This window comes from Vulpes vulpes, chromosome 2 (genome assembly GCF_048418805.1).
Source record: "Vulpes vulpes isolate BD-2025 chromosome 2, VulVul3, whole genome shotgun sequence".
Classification (NCBI taxonomy): Eukaryota; Metazoa; Chordata; class Mammalia; order Carnivora; family Canidae; genus Vulpes; species Vulpes vulpes.
The window spans coordinates 102,159,077-102,183,145 of NC_132781.1; the positions used below are offsets into that span (position 1 = coordinate 102,159,077).

At 39.5% G+C, this 24,069-nt stretch overlaps 1 protein-coding gene across 12 annotated transcripts in view; it reads right to left on the bottom strand.

Annotated features, from left to right (window-relative positions):
• The window catches only part of ABI1 (abl interactor 1), a 137,858-nt gene that overhangs the window by 100,565 nt on the left and 13,224 nt on the right, over positions 1 to 24,069 (bottom strand). For 4 of the 12 annotated variants that reach the window (XM_026013644.2, XM_026013643.2, XM_026013638.2 and 1 more), the window contains exon 1: positions 16,805 to 17,126. The exons of 2 other annotated variants lie outside the window; for them this stretch is intronic. In XM_026013644.2, coding sequence (XP_025869429.1) covers positions 16,805 to 16,921 — 117 coding nt within the window. In that variant the 5' untranslated portion in view covers positions 16,922 to 17,126. Of the gene's footprint in view, positions 1 to 16,804; positions 17,148 to 24,069 lie in introns of those variants that run through there. 6 more of the 12 variants (XM_026013642.2, XM_072742178.1, XM_026013637.2 and 3 more) reach the window with 4 other exon arrangements.

Below are 24,069 nucleotides of genomic sequence, written 5' to 3' on the forward strand. Positions count from 1 at the left end.
CCCTCAAATCCCCACCCCACCACTAAAGTACAAACAATTCTCATTTCCTACCTGGACTACCACCATACCCTCCCTGCTGATTGATTCTGCTCTTGCCTTCCCTTCAGTACGCTTTCCACTCAGTAGAGTGAATGATTCTTTTAAAGAGTAAATCAAGTACTCTAAAGATAACCCCATCACACTTTGAATAAAATCAAACCTCTTTTCAAGGCCTTCAAAGCTCCTCATAATCTGGCTTCCAACAATCTCTCTGCCCTCTCTCCTAGCAGTTTCCCTCTCACAAATTCTCCTCTAGCCACATTACTCTTAGAAAGATTTTTCCCATCTTTCCTTTTCCTCAGATCTTCCAATGGAAGATGCCATATCTACCCTCCAGCTCTAATGCCATCTCCACAGAGCCACTACCTAACTTCCCTAATTAAAGAAGTCCTCCTTCCAATTCAAATTTTCTGTATCATCACTCCATTTCATTACTTTTTTTAATTTTGTATATTTTTTTATTGGAGTTCGATTTGCCAACATATAGCATAACACCCAGCGGTCATCCCATCAGGTGCCCCCCTCAGTGCCCGTCACCCAGTCACCCCAACCACCCACCCACCATCCTCCCGCCCACCTCCCCTTCCACTACCCTTTCTTCGTTTCCCAGAGTTGAGTCTCTGATGTTCTGTCACCCTCACTGATATTTCCCACTCATTTTCTATCCTTTCCCTTTTATGCCCTTTCACTATTTTTTATATTCCCCAAATGAATGACATCATATAATGTTTGTCCTTCTCCAATTGCCTTACTTCGCTCGGCATAATACCCTTCAGTTCCATCCACGTTGAAGCAAATGGTGGGTATTTGTCATTTCTAATGGCTGAGTAATATTCCATTGTATACATAAACCACATCTTCTTTATCCAGTCATCTTTCGATGGACACCAGGGCTCCTTCCACAGTTTGGCTATTGTGAACATTGCTGCTGTACACACTGGAGTGCAGGTGTTCCAGCATTTCACTGCATCTGTATCTTTGGGGTAAAACCCCAGCAGTAAAATCGCTGGGTTGTAGGGCAGATCTATTTTTAACTCTTTGAGGAACCTCCACACAGTTTTCCAGAGTGGCTGCACCAGTTCACATTCCGACCAACAGTGCAAGAGGGGTTCCCCTTTCTCCACATCCTCTCCAACATTTGTTGTTTCCTGTCTTGTTAATTTTCCCCATTCTCACTGGTGTGAGGTGGTATCTCATTGTGGTTTTGAGTTGTATTTCCCTGATGGCAAGTGATGCAGAGCATTTTCTCATGTGCTTGTTGGCCATGTGTATGTTTTCTTTGGTGAAATTTCCGTTCATGTCTTTTGCCCATTTCATGATTGGATTATTTGTTTCTTGGGTGTTGAGTTTACTAAGTTCTTAACAGATCTTGGATACTAGCCCTTATTCTGATAGGTCATTTACAAATATCTTTTCCCATTCTGTAGGTTGTCCTTTAGTTTTGTTCACGGTTTTTTGGCTGTGCAGAAGCTTTTTATCTTAACTCCCAATAATTCATTTTTGCATTTGTTTCCCTTGCCTTCATAGATGTATCTTGCAAGAAGTTGCAGTGGCCAAGTTCAAAAAGGGTATTGCCTGTGTTTTCCTCCAAGATTTTGATGGCTTCTTGTCTCACATTTAGATCTTTCATCCATTTTGAGTTTTTCTTTGTGTAAGAGAATGGTCTAGTTTCATTCTTCTGCATGTGGCTGTCCAATTTTCCCAGCAACATTTATTGAAGAGACTGTCTTTTTTCCAGTGGATAGTCTTCCTGATTTGTCAAATATTAGTTGACCATAGAGTTGGGAGCCCATTTCCGGGTTCTCTATTCTGTTCCATTGATCTGTGTCTGATTTTGTGCCAGTACCACACTGTCTTTATGACCACAGCTTTGTAGTACAACTTGAAATCTGGCATTGTATGCCCCCAGCTCTGGTTTTCTTTTTCAATATTCCCCTGGCTATTCGGGGTCTTTACTGATTCCACACAAATCTTAAGATGATTTGTTCCAACTCTGAAGAAAGTCCATGGTATTTTGATAGGGATGGCATTAAATGTGTAAATTGCCATGAGCAGCACTGACATTTTCCCAATATTCATTCTTCCAAGCTCTTTGTGTCTTCCTCAATTTCTTTCAGAAGTGTTCTGCAGTTTTGAGGGTATAATTCCTTAACGTCTTTGGTTAGGTTTATTCCTAGGTATCTTACACTTTGGGGCGCAACTGTAACTGGGATTGACTCCTTAATTTCTCTCTCTTCAGTCTCATTGCTAGTGTACAGAAATGCCATTGATTTCTGGGCACTGATTTTGTATCCTGCCACACTGCTGAATTGCTGTATGAGTTCTAGCAATCTTGGGGTGGAGTCTTTTGGGTTTTCTGTGTCGAGTATCATGTTATCAGCGAAGAGGGAGAGTTTGACTTCTTCTTTGCCAATATGAATGCCTTTTATCTCTTTTTGTTGCCTGATTGCCAAGGTTAGGACTTTTGGTACTATGCTGAATAGCAGTGGTGAGAGTGGACATCCCTGTCTTGTTCCTGATCTTAGGGGAAAGGCTCCCAGTGCTTCCCCATTGAAAACAATATTTGCTGTGGGCTTTTTGTAGATGGCTTTTAAGATGCTGAAGAATGTTCCCTCGATTCCTACACTCTGAAGAGTTTTGATCAGGAATGGATGCTGTGTTTTGTCAAATGCTTTCCTCTGCATCTATTGAGAGGATCATATTGTTCTTGATTTTTCTCTTCTTGATGTGATCTATCACATTGATTGCTTACAAGTGTTGAACCAGCCTTGCATCCCGGGGATAAATCCCACTTGATCATGGTAAATAATCTTCTTAATGTCCTGTTGGATCCTATTGGCAGGTATCTTGTTGATAACTTTTGGATCCATGTTCATCAGGGATATTGGTCTATAATTCTCCTTTTTGGTGGGGTCTTTGTCTGGTTTTGCAATTAATGTGATGCTGGGCTCACAGAACAAGTTTGGAAGTATTCCATCTCTTTCTATCTTTCGGAACAGCTTTGTAGAATAGGTATTGTTTCATCTTTAAATGTTTGATAGAATCCCCCTGGGAAGCCATCTGGCCCTGAACTTTTGTGTCTTGGGAGGTTTTTGATGACTGCTTCAATATCCTCCCTGGTTATTGGCCTGTTCAGGTTTTTTATTTCTTCCAGTTCCAGTTTTGGTAGTTTGTGGTTTTCGAGAAATGCGTCCATTTCTTCTAGATTGCCTAATTTATTGGCGTAAAGCTGCTCATAATATGTTTTTAAAATCGTTTGTATTTCCTTGGTATTGGTTGTGATCTCTCCTTTTTCGTAATTTTATTAATTAGAGCTTTTTCTCTTTTGAAAAGACTGGCTGGCTGATGGTTTATCTATCTTAATAATTCTTTCAGAGAACCAACTCCTGGTTTTGTTCCCTTAACCTTTCCTCATGGTCTTTGTTTTTCTCTTTTTTTCCTCAGCTTTCTTCCTTACCATCAACTTGTCTTCTGTGTCACTCTTTCTTCTACCTCATTAACCCTTGTCGTTAGGACCTCCAGTTTGGATTACGTTTCATTTAATTGATTTTTAATTTTGGCTTGATCAAAGTCTACAGTCATAAAGTCTCTTGAATCCTTTATGCTTTTTTCCAGAGCCACCACTAGCTTTATAATTGTGCTTCTGAATTGGCTTTCTGACATTGAATTGTAATCCAAATTCTGTAACTCTGTGGCAGAGAATACTGTTTCTGATTCTTTCTTTTGTGGTGAGTTCTTCTTTCTAGTCCTTTTGCTCAGTGCAGAGTGGCTAAAAACGAGTTGTACTTGTTAGAAGTGTAAATTCTTCTCTCTGTAGTATTCCTTCTGTTCTCTCTTTAAATATCAGGTCGAATTTGTAGGTGTTCAGGATAATTTGAAAATTATCTAGTTAAGTTGGTTGGGGCAGGTGACTTGGGGACCCTATTCCTCTGCCATCTTGCAGGATCTCCTAATTATCTTTTTTTAAAACCAGTTCAGAGTAATATTATTTGCTTTGTTATATTTAATTTTTTGAGTATAATTGACAATGTTACATTAGTTTCAGGTGTATAACACAGTGTATCCAGAGAAATCTATATATTATCCTACACTCACTGCAATAATTAGCTACCATCTGTCAATATGCTATACTATTACAGTATCATTGACTATATTCCCTATGCTGTGCCCTTTAGTTCTAGGATTTATTCATCCCATAACTGGAAGCCCATATCCCCCACTCCTCTTCATCCATTTTGCCCATGCTCTCTTCCCTCTGGCAACCATCAGTTTGTTCTATATATTTACAAGTCTGATTCAATTTATTGTTTGTTTATTTATTTATTTATTTTAGTTTCCCCATGAGTTAAATCCTACAGTATCTGTCTTTCTTCGTCTGATTTATTTCACTTGGATTCATCTATGTTGCCACAAATAGCAAATTCTTGTCCTTTTCATGGCTGAGTAATATTCCTGTCTGTGTATATACCATATATTCCTTATCCATAAACCATCAATGGACATTTAGATGGCTTCCATAACTCGGCTATTGTAGATAATGCTGCAATGAACACAAGGGCACATGTATCTTTTCAAATTAGTGTTTTCATTTTCTTTGGGTAAACAGTAGTGGAATTATTGGATCATATGGTATTTCTATTTTTGATTTTTTAGGAACTCACATACTATTATCTATTAAGGCTGTATGTATTTACATTCCACCAACAGTGCACAAGCTTCCTTTTTCTCCACATCCTCACCAACACTTGTTATTTCTTGTTTTTTATGATTTAAATCATTCTGACAGGTATAAGGTGATATCTCATTGTGGTTTTCATTTGCATTTCCTTTTTTTTAAGTTATTTATTTATTTATTTATTTATTTTTTATTATTTATGATAGTCACAGAGAGAGAGAGAGAGGCAGAGACACAGGCAGAGGGAGAAGCAGGCTCCATGCACCGGGAGCCCAATGTGGGACTCGATCCCGGGTATCCAGGATCGCGCCCTGGGCCAAAGGCAGGCGCCGAACCGCTGCGCCACCCAGGGATCCCTCATTTGCATTTCCTTGATGATTAGTAATGTTGCACATTTTTCCATGTGTCTTCTGGCCATCTGTATGTCTTCTATGGAAAAATATCAATTCAGTTCCTCTGCCCATTAATCACTTTCTTTTCCCATTTAATTATCCAAACAACACTTCTCCCTGTCCAAACAGTCTTTTTTTTTTTTTTTCTCATTGTCTGTCTCCTAACCTCTATAATGAAAAATTCATAAGGGGAGGTGCTTGGCCTTACTCACTATAGCATCTCTGGGACCTAAGAGGAGAGTATCTGAGAAATGGTAGGTACTCAAGGAATTTTTATCAAGTGAAGAATGAATGAATGAATACAGTAATTCTTTCTGAACTACAAGACCTGACAAATAGTAATATTCAGACTGAGAGGAATGACACAGAACGACATTTGCAAAGGCAGAAAAGAATGAAACTGCAAAAACTGAAAGGCCAATATAACTGGTGAGATAAAGGTAATAGGATGAATGCAGCAAAACTAGAAAAATAGGAGCTGTACTATATAGGGCCTCTTAGGTCTTATTGTGAGACTGTATACTTACGGGGAATCATTAAAAGATTTTTAAGCAGGGAGTGACATGATCAGACTTCTTTTGAAAATACCACTTAAGCCAAAGGATATACAATGGGAATGTGATCAGAGGAAGATTCATGGTGATGTAAAGACAATTAGAAGCTATAGCAGTTATCTAAGCTTTACACAGGGATGGGAGAATAAGTCAATTTAAAAATCAACAGGACCTGCTACAGATGAAGGGAAGAGAGGACGAAGAGGAATAATGGAGTCAAGAATGATGCCTAGGTTTCTAATAGGTGAGTGAATGGACAGTAGGAGACTAGGGAGAGGTGATGAATTCAGTTTCTAGCATAAGTCTGAGGCACCTACGATTCAAATAAGCAGAAGTATCAATTAGACCACTTTAATACTTAAAGGCAGGGTGGAGAGTTGGACAAAATGGGTGAAGGGGAGTGGGAACTATATAGTCTTTCAGTTATGGAATGAGTAAGTCACAGAGATAAATGCCACAGCATAGGGAATATAGTCAAATGATACTATAATAGCATTGTATGTTGACAAATGGTAACATTTGTGGTAAGCATAATGTATAGACTTCTCTGGAATCACTACCTTGAACTAAAACTAATTTAACATTATGTATCGACTACACTCAAAAAAAAAAAACAAAAAACATGAAGCCCTAGTACCTTAAAAAAAATAATAAATTTTTAAACAATACTTAAAAGTAAAGGAGAATAAGGGGCCAGAGAGTAACAGGAAAAGTAGGAAAGAATGTCATCATAAAAGCCAAAGGATTAGCTTTTCCTAAAAAGGGAAAGTAGTCAATTTTGTGAAATGATGCTGAGAAGACAAGCAAAATGAGAACTCAACAGAGGGCACACACCCAGATGGCTCAGTCAGTTGAGCATAGAACTCTTGGTTTCAGCTCAGGTCACCATCTCAGGGTTGTGAGATCGAGCACACATTGGGCTCGGATTCTCTCTCCCTCCACCCCTCCCGCTAATGTCTGCATACTCACTCTCCAAAATAAATAAACAAATCTTTAGAAAAAAATGAGAACTAAACAGCTTTCAATAAATTTTGCAGCATGTAGGTTACTGAACACAATTTCAGTGGAACAGTAATGACAGAACAAAACAGGTTAAAGAGTGAATGCAAAGTGAGGGATGGAGGAGGGTGTATACAATAATTCTAATAAAACTCTAAGCAACATGGGAAAAAGAGGCCAGGTACCACATGGATCTATGAAGTCAAAGGATAATTTGCTCATACAATAAAGACTTGAGATGTTTTGATTCCAACTGCACAAATTCAATAAAGAGAAGATATAAGTGTAAGGCTTCTGAAAAAGGGAAGAGAGAATGGGACTCAGAGCAAAGATAAGGACTGACCTTAGCTAGGAGGAAGGACACCTTTCCTCCATTACAACAAAGAAACAGAATAGATTGGCAAAGGATGCTAGTAGGATTGGAGATGGAGTGGTAAAAAATTATGTCATATAATGAGGACTATTTTCTCCATGGAATAAAAGATGAGAAAGGAAAGAGATTTTAAAAGGGAAGAGAAACTTAAAACAGTCTATGGTAAACAGAGAAATACACTGGTATGAAAAATATAGTGGGATTGATGGGCTATGTTAAGGGTCCACTTGTGAGTAGAACCATAATTTTAAAATGGCATAGGGGCACCTGAGTGGCTCAGTTGGTTGGTCACTTGACTCTTCATTTCAGTTCAGGTCACCATCTCGGGGTTGTGACATTGAGGCCCTGGTCAGGCTCTGCACTCAGAGGGGAGTCTGCTTCTCTAGCTCGCTCTTTCTCACTTTTCCTGGGCCCCTCCCCCTGTTCATGCTATCTAAAATAAATAAATCTTTAAAAAAAATAAAATGGCATTCACAAATCTTTTTATTTTTACTTTTTTTTTTTTAAGATTTATTTATTCATGAGAGAGAGAGTGAGAGGCAGAGACACAAGCAGAAGGAAAAACAGACTCCCTGCAGGAAACCCAATATGGAACTCGACTGAACTTCGGGATCACACCCTGAGTTGAAGGCAGCCACCCAGGCTTCCCTCATAAACCTTTTATAAACACAATTTTCTTGTTTTATTTTTCTAAAAGATTTTATTTATTTATGAGAGAAACAGAGAGAGAGAGAGAGAGAGAGAGAGGCAGAGACACAGGCAGAGGGAAAAGCAGGCTCCATGCAAGGAGCCTGACATGGGACTCGATCCCTGGTCTCCAGGATCAGGCCCTGGGCTGAAGGCAGCGTTGAACCACTAAGCTACCCAGGCTGCCCTACTACACAATTTTCTAAAATCAGTATTTGTTATTGTCACAGGTTGCTAGTATTTGAACCAAGAAGTATCTTTTTTCTACATAATGCATTATATACATTTCCAGTATTCACCTTTCTGGAAGGCATTAACTCCCTCATGGCACAAACAGAAAGGATTCTCAAAAAGCACCATCCATGCTTGGGGCACCTGGCTGACTTAGTCAGTAGAGTATACAATTCTTGATCTCAGGGTTCTGAGTTCAAGCCTCATGTTGGGTGTAGAGATTATTTAAAAATAAAAATAAACCTTAAAAAAAAAAAAAAAAAGCATACCATGCTTGCCTTTCCACAAAAGGAAAAAATAAAATTTATCAAATCTAATTTTATCAGAGCATGTAAAAATCAGTATTAGGAATTAAATATAAAGCATTCAGGAAACAAGTGACCTGTAAAGGTAAACTGAAGTTTTTCAATAATACACACTTTCATTAGACAGTATTTTTGTTCCCTTTAAATTTCAAGGAGATAAAAAATAAAAATTTGCTCTAATTAAAAGCGGCTGACACTATCCAGATGCACATCTTGCATACTATGCTTCATTTAAGTTCTGAATAAGAATTCACATTTGATTTAATTAGACAATCTCACAGAAGTTTCAGGTACTTTTAGTTTCAAAATATATTATGACTGAAATATTTTCTGCCTTAAACAATTTAAGTTTCCCAACTATACAGCAGTAACTTTACATTCTTTAAAGGCTGTGCATAGGGCAGTCCCGGTGTCCCAGCGGTTTAGTGCCGCCTTCGGCCTGGAGTGTGATCCTGGAGACCTGGGATCCAGTCCCATGTCGGGTTCCCTGCATGGAGCCTGCTTCTCTCCCTCTCCCTCTGCCTGTGTATGTGTGTGTGTGTGTCTCTCTCTTTCTCTCTCTCTGTCACGAATAAATAAATAAAAGCTTTAAAAAAATTTTTAAATAAAAAAATAAAGGTTGTACATAGAAGTGATTTTTTTAATTTATTATTTTTAAGTAATTTCTATACCAAACATAAGGCTCAAACTCACAACCACAGATAAAGAGTCACATGCTTCACCAACCTGTAATGGTCTAAGCCATGTATATTTCTAAAAAGTTTAAAATTTGTGCAGTTCCTATATTTAATATCACTTTAGTAATGAAGGAAATTAATCTTATATATAGTGAAAAATTAAGACTCCAAGTCTTAATTGCTATCAGTTTACACTCATATTCTGAGTATATGTTCATGCCTGCAATTCCCTCATTACACTGCAATATGATAGTACTCATTCAGATAGCTATATATTTCACAACAAAAGAGCATTATGAACCACTCCTAGGTGTATATACCAAAGAACTGAAAAGAAAGTACTCCAATAAACACCATACATGAATTTTCATAATACCATTCACAATAACCAAAAAGTAGAAATTCAAATGTCCAATAACAGATGAATGGATAAACAAAATGTGGTATATTTGGTAGAATATTAGCCATAAAAAAGGATGAAGTACTAACACGTGCTATAAAATGAACTTCAAAAATATAATGTTTACTATAAAGTAAAAGAAAGCAAACAAAAGGCCTCGTATTGTATAATTCCACTTATATGAACTGTATAGAATACAAAAATTCAGAAAGCAAATTGGCAGATGCCAGGTACTAGGTGGGTAGGGATAGGGACAAACTGCTTAATGAGTACAAGGTTATTCTGAGGAGTGATAAAAATGTTCTGGAACTATATCAAGGTGATGATTGTGCAACACTGTAGAGCATAAAATACCACTGAACTATATACTTTAAAGTGGTTGGTTTTATATGAATTATATCTCAAGAAAAAAGAATCCACTTGGGAGCTCCCCTCTATTTGCTATGTGGGATGATACTAGATTCATGAATTGCTTAATGAAGTCAATTAAATCGTAAAAGGAAAAAAAAAAAAACAAAAATTCCATATGAACCAAATAGTATAGCTATATCTAATCAACCTATGGCAGGAATCACTAACAAAATTGGCTGTAAATTAAAAATGTTAACAGTAAAAATATATATATTAACCATTTTAAAGCTTCCTACTCATTTTTGTCACTTGTAAATTATAACATTCATCATCTTTTTTCTCCACATATAAAAGTTATGCAATAGATTTAATAATAACCCTTTATCTTTTAGGGCAATATACTAATATATTCATGGATGAAATGATATGTAAAAGATAGGCTTTACAATAATGGTAAGGAGATTTAAGAGGAATATAGATGAAAAGAGACTGGCCGGGAGTTGATAATTGTTGAAGATGGGTAATGAACATAAGGTTTCATTATATATTCTCTCCATTTCTGAACATGTTTGAAATTTTCCATAATGAATTTTTAATTATTGTGTTACTAGTAAAATAAAGTTCAAAATTAGTTTCTTTATACATTTTTTTTTTTAAGATTTAATTTATTTATTCATGAGAGACACAGGCAGAGGGAGAACCAGGCTCCATGCAGGGAGCCCGACGTGGGACTCGATCCTGAGTCTCCAGGATGAGGCCCTGGGCTGAAGGCGGCGCTAAAACGCTGAGCCACCCTAGCTACCCAGTTTCCTTATACTTTAAGTTATATTTGAAATAGGATGGATTGGAAATGGTAAGGTTATTTTAAACAAACACAATCACAGATCACACCCCCATTTGTTCAAATACCTTTCTTCCACTACAGAGTATTAGCATTCTTTAGCTATCAGAACCAACTGGAGGACACAGAAACACACAGAAGGCATTACAAGTATCCTCATCCTGAGGAATTAGGATGTCCAAAAGATACAAGCATGCTAAAACTCAGGATCTAAACAGATCAGGATTCGATCAAAGCACCATAGGTAAAGTTCTTATTAGTACGAAAGTTACAAAAGGAAAAAGGAGAAGAATTGTTTTTTTAAGATTTTATTTGAGAGGGAGAGCATGTGAGCATGGCAGTAAAGGCAGAGGGGGAGACAGAATCTCAAGCAGGTTTCACACTGAGCACAGAGCACAGTGCAGGGCTTTGTCTCACCACCCTGAGATCATGGCCTGAGTAAAAACCAAGAGTCAGACGCTTAGCCAACTGAACCACCCAGGCACTCTAGGACATTAGTTTTAACACAAACTTTCAAATAACATACAGCCCTAAAGAATAGTCCATATCCTTGAGAGTATTAATAATAAGAATTGATATAATATTCTATCCTTATGAATGGACTTTTTGTAAGACCTAATATGGAAGGTCGTCAGATTCTATCTGCTTCACAGCAGCATTAATAAACATGGTGTGACATGGTATAAATCAAACAACTGAGGATCTTCCATAAAATATCTAAAGCTCTGTTTTGTTTTAAATTGTCATAACATTAGCCTCATGTGTACAACATCATTCAGTATTTGTATATACTGCAAAATGATCACCACAGGGATCCCTGGGTAGCGCAGCGGTTTGGCACCTGCCTTTGGCCCAGGGCGCGATCCTGGAGACCTGGGATCGAATCCCACATCAGGCTCCCGGTGCACAGAGCCTGCTTCTCCCTCTGCCTATGTCTCTGCCTCTCTCTCTCTCTCTCTCTCTCATAAATTAAAAAAAAAAAAAATCACCACAATAAACCTAGCCAACATTCATCACCACACAATTATAATTTTTTTTTCTTCCTATAGTGAGAATTTTTAAGATCTACTCTCTTAGAAACTTTTTTTCTTTAAGATTTTTTTAAATTCATGACACAGAGAGAGGGAGGCAGAGACACAGGCAGAGGGAGAAGCAGGCTCCATGCAGGGAGCCTGACACGGGACTTGATCCTAGGTCTCCAGGATCACACCCTGGGCCAAACCGCTGAGCCACCCAGGCTGCCTTCTTCTTTTTTTTTTTTTTTTTTTTTACATTCAGTATTAATTATAGTCACCACACTGTACATTACTAAAAGCCTATTTAATTCATTTAAATTTCCAACCTGTATCTCTAATTTTGCTAGTGCCTCCTGTACTCAAAATGCAAAGTGCAATTCTAAGAACTCTACCATTTCCAATCCACCCTAATTTTTTTTTTTAAGATTTTATTTATTTATTCATGATAGTCACACAGAGACAGAGAGAGAGGCAGAGACACAGGCAGAGGGAGAAGCAGGCTCCATGCAGGGAGCCCGACCCGGGGTTCGATCCCAGGTCTCCAGGATCAAGCCCTGGGCCAAGGCAGGCACTAAACCACTGCGCACCCAGGGATCCCTCCACCCTAATTTTCTTAACCGTTTTGACTGTCTTAACCATTTTGACTGAACCTAGTTTGTGTGGAAGTCAGAAATAATTATAATATTTCAAGACTTTTTTGTTAACTTTTACTAATTTTTTTTAAGAGTTTATCTATTTGAGAGAGTGAGAGAGCTCAAGTGGGGAGGAGGAACAGAGGGTGAAGCAAACCCCCCCACTAAGCAGGGAGGCCAACCTGGGACTCAAACCTAGGACCCTGAGATCAGGACCTAAGCCAACGACAGAAACTTAACTGATTGAGGCACCCAGGAGCCCCTGCTAACTTCTACTAATTATTATACAAATTTTCTTATCACAATTGCAAAGCTGAATCAGAATTTTAAAAACCAGACAAAGATGCATAGAAAGGAAAGGATCCACCAAACTCGATGAAAAACTAGCCTGATTTCTATAATACAGTACTTCAAGTGCCAAAGCTACCATCCTTTGGTGATGAAGGCAAGTCCCCAAATTACAAACATACCTGTTCTTATACTTGCAACCTGGAACTCAGAAGAAACGATGATAAAATAGTTGTTAGATTCTAGATTTTCCAACAAGAGTCTATTCATCCTATGACATTTCTGAATTAGTCTAGATTCAATAGAGTCTGGAGACAGAGTGATATGGCAAGAGAGCAGCCTGTGGAGCCTCTCGGAGTTGGGCAGAAACCCTGACTGCCAATTACTAACTGTATGATCAAACAAAATTTTTTAACTTTTCTGACTCTTAATTTCCTTAACTATAAAAGAATACTGCCTATCGTGGAGAGTTTTTTAAGAATTAAAGATAATACAGATCAACCAGCAGAGGCTGGGACAGGGTAGGTACTCAACAAATAGAAGCAATTATAGTACTACCTTCTTCATACCAGCTTTTTATCCTCTATGCTCAGATAAACATCCCCATTCAGTCAGTATTCATTAAAAGGAAAATCGTGTTTGACTCTACACACTGTCTAAAGATATAGAACTTTAACTTTAGGCTAGGTATTTGATGCTTCTGACTACAGGCTGATCATCTGCTTAAAAAAAGAAAAGCATAGGGACACCTGGGTGTCTCAGAGGTTGAGTGTCTGCCTTTTTAGCTCAGGGCAAGATCCTGGGGTCCCAGGATCGAGTCCCACATCAGGCTTCCTGCATGGGGCCTGCTTCTCCCTCTGCCTATATCTCTGCCTCTCTCATTAATAAATAAATAAAATCTTTTAAAAAAAAGTTATATGGAAGACTTTTATGCTTAAAAAAAAAAGTTATATGGAAGACCCCAATCTAGCAATCTGCATGCTGAGAAACCTGTCTTAGCAGTTTCTACTCCTTTTCACTTAGCTTACCTTCCTATTCCCCAAAACAGTTCCCATGACAATGGCAATAAAGACCCTAAAGTAGAACAAAGAGAACTGGTCAGATACGAGTATGTACAAGTTGAGGAATGACTGTCCTTGACCTAACCCACCAAAAAAACTCAAACTGAAGACAAAAAAAGGCAAAGATTTTTCTTCATGTCTATATATAAAATACTTTATATTTTGAGAATTATTTCCCCATAGCAATTTCAAAAGCACCATCCTTTTTTACAGTAATAGACTCTTTTGAGAAGTTTTGCTATTAATAAAACAATTTAATAATTAAAGTCAACAGGCCCTGAAGAACTAATAAAGTGCTCTATGCTCAACTGCACCACAGCCAAAAGAACTTGTCTACTAAACAACTCACCTGAATTGTACTTCCAAACTGTATGAAAACAAAATAAAAATTGAACTCTGAGGATAAAAATCACCCAAGCAATAAAATAACTCATCTTGAGTATAAAAAAATTCACAAAATATAAGTGACTATATATATATATATGTATACACACACACACACACACACACACACACATGACTATATGCTTTCCCTGAGAAGTAATATGTTTATGTAGAATATTCATTATAACTCAAACCCAGGGTCACAGAAAGGATATAGAAAGATCTCAAAAGACAGCTAAATGGATATTTCTAGCACTACATGTTTCCTATTCCACCAAAGTTAGCAGCACAGCATGTCACAAAGGCTAAGCTACTACATCAACTTCCAGCCTCCATCATCTGAGCCTGACCCCATCTCAGGGAAGGCAGCTAGTAGCCTACATCATGCTGCTCCAAATTTCAAGGCTACTAAGATAAACACTATGTGTGAATTTCATCTCCCCCACCCCACCGAAGTTCAAAATATCTTAACTGGTGTCAAGTTTAGAACCACCAAAAACAATTTGGGGCCATTGGCAATGGCTCTTGGCACCATGGTACTAATATGTCTAAGAAAGATTACAGGGCAGACTGGGGGACTCCGCGGTTTAACGCCGCCTTCAGCCCAGGGCTTGATCCTGGAGACTCAGGCATTGAGTCCCGCGTCTGCTCCCTGCATGGAGCCTGCTTCTCCCTCTGCCTGTGCCTCTGCCTCTCTCTGTGTCTCTCTTGAATAAATAAATCTTTGAAAAAAAAAAAAGATTACAGAAGAAACACCGTGATTTATCTTAACTAGGAATATTACTAATGAAGTTTAAAAGTGTTTCAGAGTTACATGACTGTGGCAAGAGGAAAGAGGTCAGGGAGGAAAAAAATAAAAACTATACAGCACACAACTACCTGAAAAAAAAAAAAAGAAAAGTAGTCAACAGACAAGTTAAAACACGCATTTGCCAACACGTAGCAGTTACCACACCATATACTTGTCAGATTTCCCAACCGCAAAAGAAGCCACCCTTTCATGAAGTACTTATTTATGGACTTCTACAAAGAAATGATTTTTCTGGACTGGGGGGACAAGAAACTTCCTGTGCTTTCCCTTTAATTTTCAGAATCTTCAGAACTTTCAGCAAATTGAGATTCATCTCAATTTTAAGGCTTTTCATGTTATGGTGAATACAAGTTGTATATGTTAATATCAATAAACTACAAGACCACTTTTCTTTTTGAAAACTATATTCACTTTTCCATAGATTTTAGATTTTTTTTTTTAAAAGGCTAACTACAAAGTTTGCAAAAACAAATACTACAGTAGACATGGTGGCCATTCAAGAAGTTTATTTATCAGAACTCCTAAAGTAAAAAGCTTGAAAAAGTTTAGGAGATAAATTCTTACTGGTGCTACTTAAGACACAATGTTACTACTATGGAAATTGAGAAATATTCAAAATATCCTGAAAACAGTATCTCTTTCTAAAAATAAAGGAAACAAACCATTTGCCAACATAGAAATTATTGGCTCTTGATAATCACATGGAAGGCATTTCTAGAAATACTTTAGTTCTAAATTGCAATAACTCGACTCTTTCAGAGCACGTCTGGATTATGCCTTATCCTAACAAGCGAATTTTTGATGTCATTATATTGATACAAAGGACTCTGCTCCTTAACTGCTTCTACAGCAAACTGTTGGTTTACCCAGCTGAAGATCTACAAACCAAACTATCACAGTATAAATCACTTTCAATCATTAAAATAAAAACCAACAAGAACCTGACATAATTAAAGCCTGAGAATGTTCTAATAAACTTAGTAACATTTAACATTATGGTCCTAGGGCTAAATACGTCCGGTAATCTACCTGGATTCATAGTCTATGACTTTTACTTAGGTCGGAAAGAGAGAAACCTCAGAAAACAAGAAACCGGCAGTTACACTGTTCTATTTTAAGCTACTTTTAAAGCCAACAGTCCAAGAACTTTTGGGGAAGAGAGAGCGCAAGACATTTTTGCAAGTAGTTCAGAATAATTCATGTTTTACGATAAGGACAGTCCTCACCACCTCTAGAATGCATTGTGGTGGGGCGGAAGTGAAAATGCTGGGGCGGGGGGGGCCCGACTTGAATTCGGACAGCCAGGCAAATTTACAAACCTTCAATTACAGGAATTTTGAGATTAACTTCTCTTATGCGCCCTCCCTCGCTCCCCATCCGCTTCCTCCTCTCCTCCGGGAGATCTGTGTAATGTGACTCATGACAAATTTTTTTTAAATAAATAAATAAAAAGACACACCCTCTGGGTTGAACTGACATAATCGCTCCCACCCTGCCCTCCCCCGCCACACACGAGCGCGCACACACACACACACACACACACACACCCCGCTTTCCTCTCCCTTCGGCCGCTCCTCCTTGCCCTTCCCTCTCCCCCCGTCCCAGACCCCTCTCGGGACGGACGGCAGCGGGTTCTCCTGGACAGGAGCGCGGCGAACGGAAGGCGGCCGAGGGCAGCGCGCGACCCGCTGGGGGGGGGGGGGGGGCGGGGGGGGAGCCCGACCCGGGGGGGCGCACCCCGAAGGGAGGCGGACGGCAGGGGGGCGCCGGTCTGCGGCCGCCGCGAGCGCCGGGATCCCTCGCCCATTTTCTCTCTCGGCTTCTATCGGTTTCAGCCGCCGCAGCCACTTCCTGTATCGCAGCCCTACTCCCTCAGCCCGGCCACTTGCTCTCTCTCTCCCGGGCTGGGACTGGGGTTGGGGTTGGGGTTGGGGTTGGGGTTGGGGTTGAGGCTGGGGCTGAGGCAGCCGCTGAGGTCCGGGCAGTTCCCCACCCCGCCCGGTGGGCTGGTCACTCGGGCGGCAGGCGGCGGATCCTCGGCCCGGCCGGCCGGCCCCCGCCTGCCCCCCGCCCGCCCGCGCGCCTCACCTGTATGTAGTTGTTTTCACAGTAGTCCGCCACCCGGGTCAGATTCTGGTAACTCTCTATCAGGGCCCTCTTGCCAGACGGGATCTCCTCTTCTAGTAACATCTGCAGCTCTGCCATTTTCCACCCCTCCGCATCGCTTCCTCTCGCGTTAAAGAGACAGAGGCAGCAAGGTCCGCGGAGGGGCCGAGCACCTCACAGCCCGGATACAAACCGCCTACCGCCCTCCCGCCTGGTATTGTGGGACGGCACCTCCTCCTCTTCCTCCTCACCCTCTCCACCCCGCTCCACCCACTTCGCGCAGTCGCCTCAATCCCATTCTCTCGCGAGCCTTCACGTCTTTCCCTCCTTCTCCCCGCGACCACGGGATTTTTTTTTTCCTTTCGCATGGCCTTCAGGGAATTGTAGTCTCTCGCAGGCCGTCAAACCAAGAGCGCATGCGCGTAGGGGAACCTCCCGGGGAGGAAAAAAAAAAAACAGGGAGGACCGTAAAGGACCGCCCAGGGAGGGGGTTAAAGGCGGAGATTCCTGACATCTCCGGCAGATGGCGCCATAGAGAGAGTCTAGAAAATAAAATCCTTTCCCGAGGGAAGACGTGAATATTGGCAGAATCTGGTTGATAGGAAATGTCAGGGAATCAGAGGTATCAACACTGATACGGGATTAAAAAGGGCTAGCATATGAAGGGATCCAAATCTTTACTCCCTGTCTTCTTAGATGTAACGCGACTCTGGCTTACCTCCTCCACTCTCCGTTTATCACTTAAAATTTAGCAAACATTTGTCTTTAAAGCTCCGTACCAAGCAATGTACTAACACTGGAGGTACGAGTTGAACAAGAATACTCCGTACCTAAAGATTCACAATTTAAAAATACACATAATTTCAGTGTTATTCCGTCCTAATTGCTTTTTCTTTAACTCTTCTTTGCAAGTATCTCCCTATACTCTTTTTTTCTTAGATTTTATTTCTTTATGCATGGGAGACACCGAGTGAGAGGCAGAGATGCAGGCAGAGGGAGAAGCCGGCTCCCTGCGGGGAAGCCCGATGTGGGACTGGACCCCAGGACCCCAGGATCACACCCTGGGCCAAAGGCAGATGCTCAACCGCTGAGCCACCCAGGCTGTCTGCAAGGAGGCAGTGCATGAGGACTGTCTTTAAAGGGGGTAAGAAGGGCAGCCCTGGTGGCTCAGCCGTTTAGCGCCTGCTTTCAGCCCAGGGTGTGATCCTGATCAAGTCCCATGTCGGGCTCCTTGCACGGAGCCTGCTTCTCCCTCTGCCTGTGTCTCTGTCTCTCATGAATAAATAAGTAAAATATTTTTTTTTTTTAAGGGGGTAGGAAGAGGAGGCATGGTGACATATGGAATATTCCCTTTTTTGGGAACTGTGCCTAGTTGTAAGTAGCCCACTGGTTAGTTATGGCCTATGGATATTTTGACGTGGGTCACCTGATGGGCCTGTGTTCAGCCAGGTGGTCACTATGACCCTTTCTACATCCATTCTCAAGACTGTTTGCCTAAAAGTGGACTCTACAATATATTAGTATTTTTAATATGATTTTTTTAACAATGTGATATGTTCTTAAATTTGGTTTCCACATGAGCCAGATTTAACTACAGACATCACTAAGCTTGCTTATATCCATATATTGATACCTTTTTTTTTTTTTAAGTTTTCGTTGGTTTTTGGTGGTTGGTTTTTTGTTTTTGTTTTAATCTCTACATCCAACATGGGATTCCAACTCAGGACCCTAAGATCAAGGGTCTTCTGTCTGAGCCAGCCAGGTGTCCCCACATAGTGATACCTTTTAACAACATTGGGGAGGTGATCCCTGGGTGGCTCAGTGGTTCAGCACCTGCCTTTGGCCCAGGGCATGATCCTGGAGCCCCAGGGTCAAGTCCTGCATTGGGCTCCCTGCATGGAGCCTGTGTCTCTGCCTCTCTTCTCTCTCTCATGAATAAATAAATAAAATCTTAAAAAAAAAAACAAAACACCAACATTGGGGAAGTCAATAAACAGGTGCCCCTGCTTTACTATTTTCAAAGTACTACCAGATTTCTCTCATGCCCACAACTCTGAGGAATAAATGACCTAAAGATTCTCTTCTATCTTTACTAAATACGGAAATTTAAGCTATAAAGCAAAAGAGTTTAGCTAAGGACACTGGAAATAGTAATCAAGTGCTTCAACTTCTAGATCAGTGATCATTCCTACTATCCAGTTAAAACTATCCGTTCAAATGCTTGTGGTTCATATAAAATACATTCAAAGAAGTTATCCCTCATACCTTTAAGGTAATTGAGTTGAATGTGCTATCCTCTGTATTTTAATTTTAAAAAATAGTTTCCCTGATAATTACAGTCTATAATCTGGCAATATTTCTTTATTAAAACCAAATAGTGTCAACTACACTTCAACTTAAAAGGGGTTTGTGGAGATAAAACTGTAAAACACAGCACCATACTGTAGCTATGGGCTTTCAACACAACTCAAAATAAAAAATATTATATGCAACAAGATCCAAAACATAGGTAGAGGTAGGTAGGTAGGTAGATAGATAGATAGATAGATAGATGATAGATAGATAGATAGATAGATAGATAGATGATATACATGCTGGTATAAAAGTTTTACAAAACTAGGTATGCCTGGTGGCTCAGTGGTTGAGCATCTGCCTTCAGATCATGATCTTGGGGTCCTGGGATCGAGTAACATGTGGGGCTCCCTGCTCAGTGGGGACCCTGATTCTTCCTCTCCCTCTGACCCTCCTTCTTGATCCTGCTCTCTCTTTCTCAAATAAATAAATAAAACCTCGGGATCCCTGGGTGGCGCAGCGGTTTGGCGCCTGCCTTTGGCCCAGGGCTCAATCCTAGAGACCCGTGATCGAATCCCACGTCGGGCTCCCTGCATGGAGCCTGCTTCTCCCTCTGCCTGTGTCTCTGCCTCTCTCTCTCTCTCTCTCTCTCTCTCTCTCTCTGTGACTATCATGAATAAATAAAATCTTTAAAAAAATAAAAAAATAATAAAATAAAACCTTAAAAAAAAGTTTTACAAAACTAAATATGATTACTCTGATATTTCCTGTTCTATTTTATTTTACGTAATGTTGATAAGGACCACTGAATTCATTTCATGACCCACAGTTTGAAAACCATTTTTCCCTCCCAATAAATTAAGCTAAGGACTTAACTGACTCTAAGGACAAAATGTGACTCTATACCATAAGCATATGTTACTATCATAAATTTAGGTTAAGTTACAAACATAAAAAGTTACTAACAGATAAACCAGAAAAATGTATATATTCAAAGATTTAATAGAATAAAATTTAGCTGAAGGATCTAAATGTCTGTACTAAAACATCTTCCTTGTACACCCCTATTCAAAATTCTAACAGGTTTTTAAAAATTGACAAGGTGATTCTAAAAATTATATGGAAATGCGAAGACCTCAGTATAGCCAAGATAATACTAAAGCAGAAGAATGAAGTTAGAGGATAAAAACGATCAAATTTCAAGATTTACTGTAAAGGTACAGAAATTAAGACACTGTGGACTTCATGTAAGAACACAAACAAAAATTGTTCTTTGGAACAGATGCAAATATATGCAGGAATTGGATTGCTGACAAAAGTGCCAGTGCAATTCAAAGAGGGAAAGGATTATCTTTTCCCAGTAAATGTGCTGGAGTCATTGGATACCTGTATGTGTGTGTGTGTGTGTGTGTGTGTGTGTGTGTGTGTGTGTTTAATGAACATTGAACCCACCTTATAACATATTCCAAAATTTATTTAGGATATAAAATAGATCCAAATGTAAAAGGTAAAGCTATAAAGCTTCTGCAAGAAAACATAGAATAACTTCACAAGTGTGGGGTAGGCAAAGATTTCTTAGCCAGGATACAATAAGCACTAAAAAATTAGAAAATTTTAAAAAGGAAAAACTGCTTTTTAATAAAGTGAGTAGGTAAGCCATTGCATTCATTTCCAAAGCTGCCATAACAAATTACAACAAATGTAGTAACTTAAAGCAATACTAATTTATTATCTTTACAGCTCTGGAAGTCAGAAGTCTCAGCTAAAATTAAGGTGTCAATATGGCTTTGTTCCTTCTGGAGACTCCAGAGAATAAGTTTCCTTGCTTTTCCGGTTTTAGAAGCTACCTGCATTCCCTGGCTCATGGCCCTTTCTTCCATCTTCAACTCAGCAGCAGTGCATATTCAAACCTTTGACTTTGCTTCTATAAACACATCTCTTTCTCTCTGACTCTCACCATCATCTCTTCCTCTTATAAGGACGCTGTAACTATATACATTCCAGCTCAAGATCCTTAGCTGGATTCCCTTTGCAAAGTCCCTTTTAACATATAAGGTAATATACCCATAGTTTCAGGGATTAGGACATGGACATCTTTGGAAGTCCATTAGTCAGCCTACTATAGCCATCATTAAAGTTAAAACACTATGCTCATAAAAAAAGAATACTGTTAAGAAAGTGAGAAGATAAGCCACAACATATACATTTGACAGAGGACTCATCCTTAGAATATAACTTTAAAAAATTCCTCCAAGTCAAGGCACCTGGGTGGCTCAGTCGGTTAAGCATCTCCCCTCAGCTGGGGTCCTGGTTTGGAGTCCTGCATTGGGTTCCCTGCTCAGTGAAGAGTCTGCTTCTTTCTCTTCCTCTGCCTCTGTCCCTTCCCCAACTCCTGTGCCCTATCTTGCTCTCACTCACTCTCTCTCAAATAAATAAATAAATAAAATATTAAAAAATTCTTCCAAGTCAATAAAAAAAAGATAGTTCAGAGGTGCCTGGGTGGCTTAGTGGGTTAAGAATCTGCCTTTGGCCAGGACGTGATCCCACAGTCCTGGGATTGGCTTGCTCAGCAAGGAGTCTGCTTCTCCTTCTCCCTCTCCTGCCTCGCCCCCCTGTTTGTGCTCTCTCTCTGTCAAATAAATAAATGAAATCTAAAAATAAATAAATAAAGACAATTCAATAAAAAACAGACAAGAGAACTACATTTCACAAAAGGCCAATAAATACAGGAAAAGGTACTCATTACTCATCAAGAAAATGCAAACTAAAGCCATACTAGGGGCACCTGGGAGGCTCGGTCCATTAAGTATCTGTCTTTAGCTCCTGTCATGGTTTCAGGATCCTGGGATCAATCCCTCATAGGGCTGCCTGCTTCTCCCTCTCCCTCTCTACCACCCCCTTACCTCCGCCACCCGTATGCACTCTCTCTCTCTCTCTCAAACAAGTAAATAAAATCTTTAAAATAAATAAATAAATAAATAAATAAATAAATAAATAAATAAAGCCATACTAAGATAACACTGCGCTGCACCAGGATGTAGTGTAAATTTTTTTCAGATTTTCAATTAAGTAATTAATTTATAGAGCATGGGGGCACACACACGTGCAAGGGTGTGGGGAGGAGAAGAGTGAGTGAGAGAGAGAAAAACCCAACTGGATTCTGCACTGCTGCGGAAGCCTCACACAGAGCTCAATCTCATGACACTAAAATCATGACCTGAGCCAAAATCAAGAGCCTGCTGCTAAATGGACTGAGCCACCCATGTACCCTGTAGTATAAATTTTAAAAGACTACACTACATGCCCATTAGAGTAGCTACAAAAATATATCCTGACATTAGCAGAGACATTACATCTTATATATTACTGGCTACAAACTACTGCAGTCCCTCTGCAAAGCAGTATAGCAGTTTCCTATAAAGCCAAATATATACCTAATATATAACCTAGCTATCCTACTCATAGATATTTACCTGAGAGAAATGAAAATGTATGTTGGCACAAAAACCATTATGTGTGAGATCCCTGGGTGGCTCAGCAGTTTACCACCTGCCTTCAGCCCAGGGCGTGATCCTGGAGTCCTGGGATCGAGTCCCACATCAGGCTCCCTGCATGGAGCCTGCTTCTCCCTCTGCCTGTGTCTCTGCCTCTCTCTCTCTCTCTCTCTCTCTCTCTCTCTCTCTCATGAATAAATAAATGAAATCTTAAAAAAAAACATTATGTGAATGTTTATAGTAGCTGTATACATAATCACTAAAAGCTGGGAACAACACAAATGTCCTTCAACCAGCTATGGATAAACAATAGAATACTATTCAGCAACAAAATGTAATGAACTATATACTCACACAAACTCATGGATAGGGCATCTGGGTGGCTCAGTGGTTGGGCATCTGCCTTTGGCTCCAGGAGTGATCTCGGAGTCCTGGGATCAAGCCCCACATCAAGCTCCCCACAGGGAGCCTGCTTCTCCCTCTGCCTATGTCTTTGCTTCTCTCTGTGTTTCTCATGAATAAATAAACAAAATCTTTTTTAAAAAGTTATGGGTGAATCTCAAATGCAATTTGCTAAATGAAAGAAGACAGACATACACACGACTACATATTATTTCATTTATATGAAATTTTAGAAAAGGCAAAACTGATGATTAAAAAATCACATCAGACTTTGCCAGAGGCCAGACTCCAAACAGACACAAATTAACTTTTAGAGGTGAGGGAAATATTCTAGATCATGATTGTAGTGATATGACTAAACGTACTTCTCAAACTTTATTGCACACTTAAAATAGGTGAGTTTTATTGTAATCTAACTGAAGCTGACCCCAAAGAAAGTATAGGCAGAAGAAAAATCCCCTGCTTCAAATACTAAAGAACAGGGGGAAAAATCGCATCTTTTGTTGGCTTTGATATAGGATAAAAAAATCATACAACCCAAAAATATAGGAAACAACTTGCTTTTCCAAGTTATAAAGGTGACTAAATGGTCAAGAGTTAACATTAAAATGGCAAGCAAACGTGGTGACACTAAATTAGAACATCATAAGAACTTCTGAGTTCAGTTTCTTTCCCATAATGTGCGCTTTTATACTATTCACTTAAGTAGTATTTTTCTGTGGGTTTTGTTAAAATAAATTAAAATGAAATGTCTTTCAAAGAAATCCCAACAGAATAAGGAATAAGAGTGTCTGTATTAAACTAAATGATGTATACTGAGGCCGGAGCTGAAAATCAGACCTTATACATTTCATTTCATGGATGTCTAGTCAAGATAATCAATTTGGTCATGAAAAACAGTTTGTAATTGCAAAATCTGCACATATGCATGGAGATAAATTGAAATTTCATATATTCAACTTTGAAATAGCAGATTGCTGACAATCATAAAAACTTAATTCAGAGTGATTAAGAGATGTGCCAGGAAATGATAATTTGGACTATCCTGGTACAAGATTG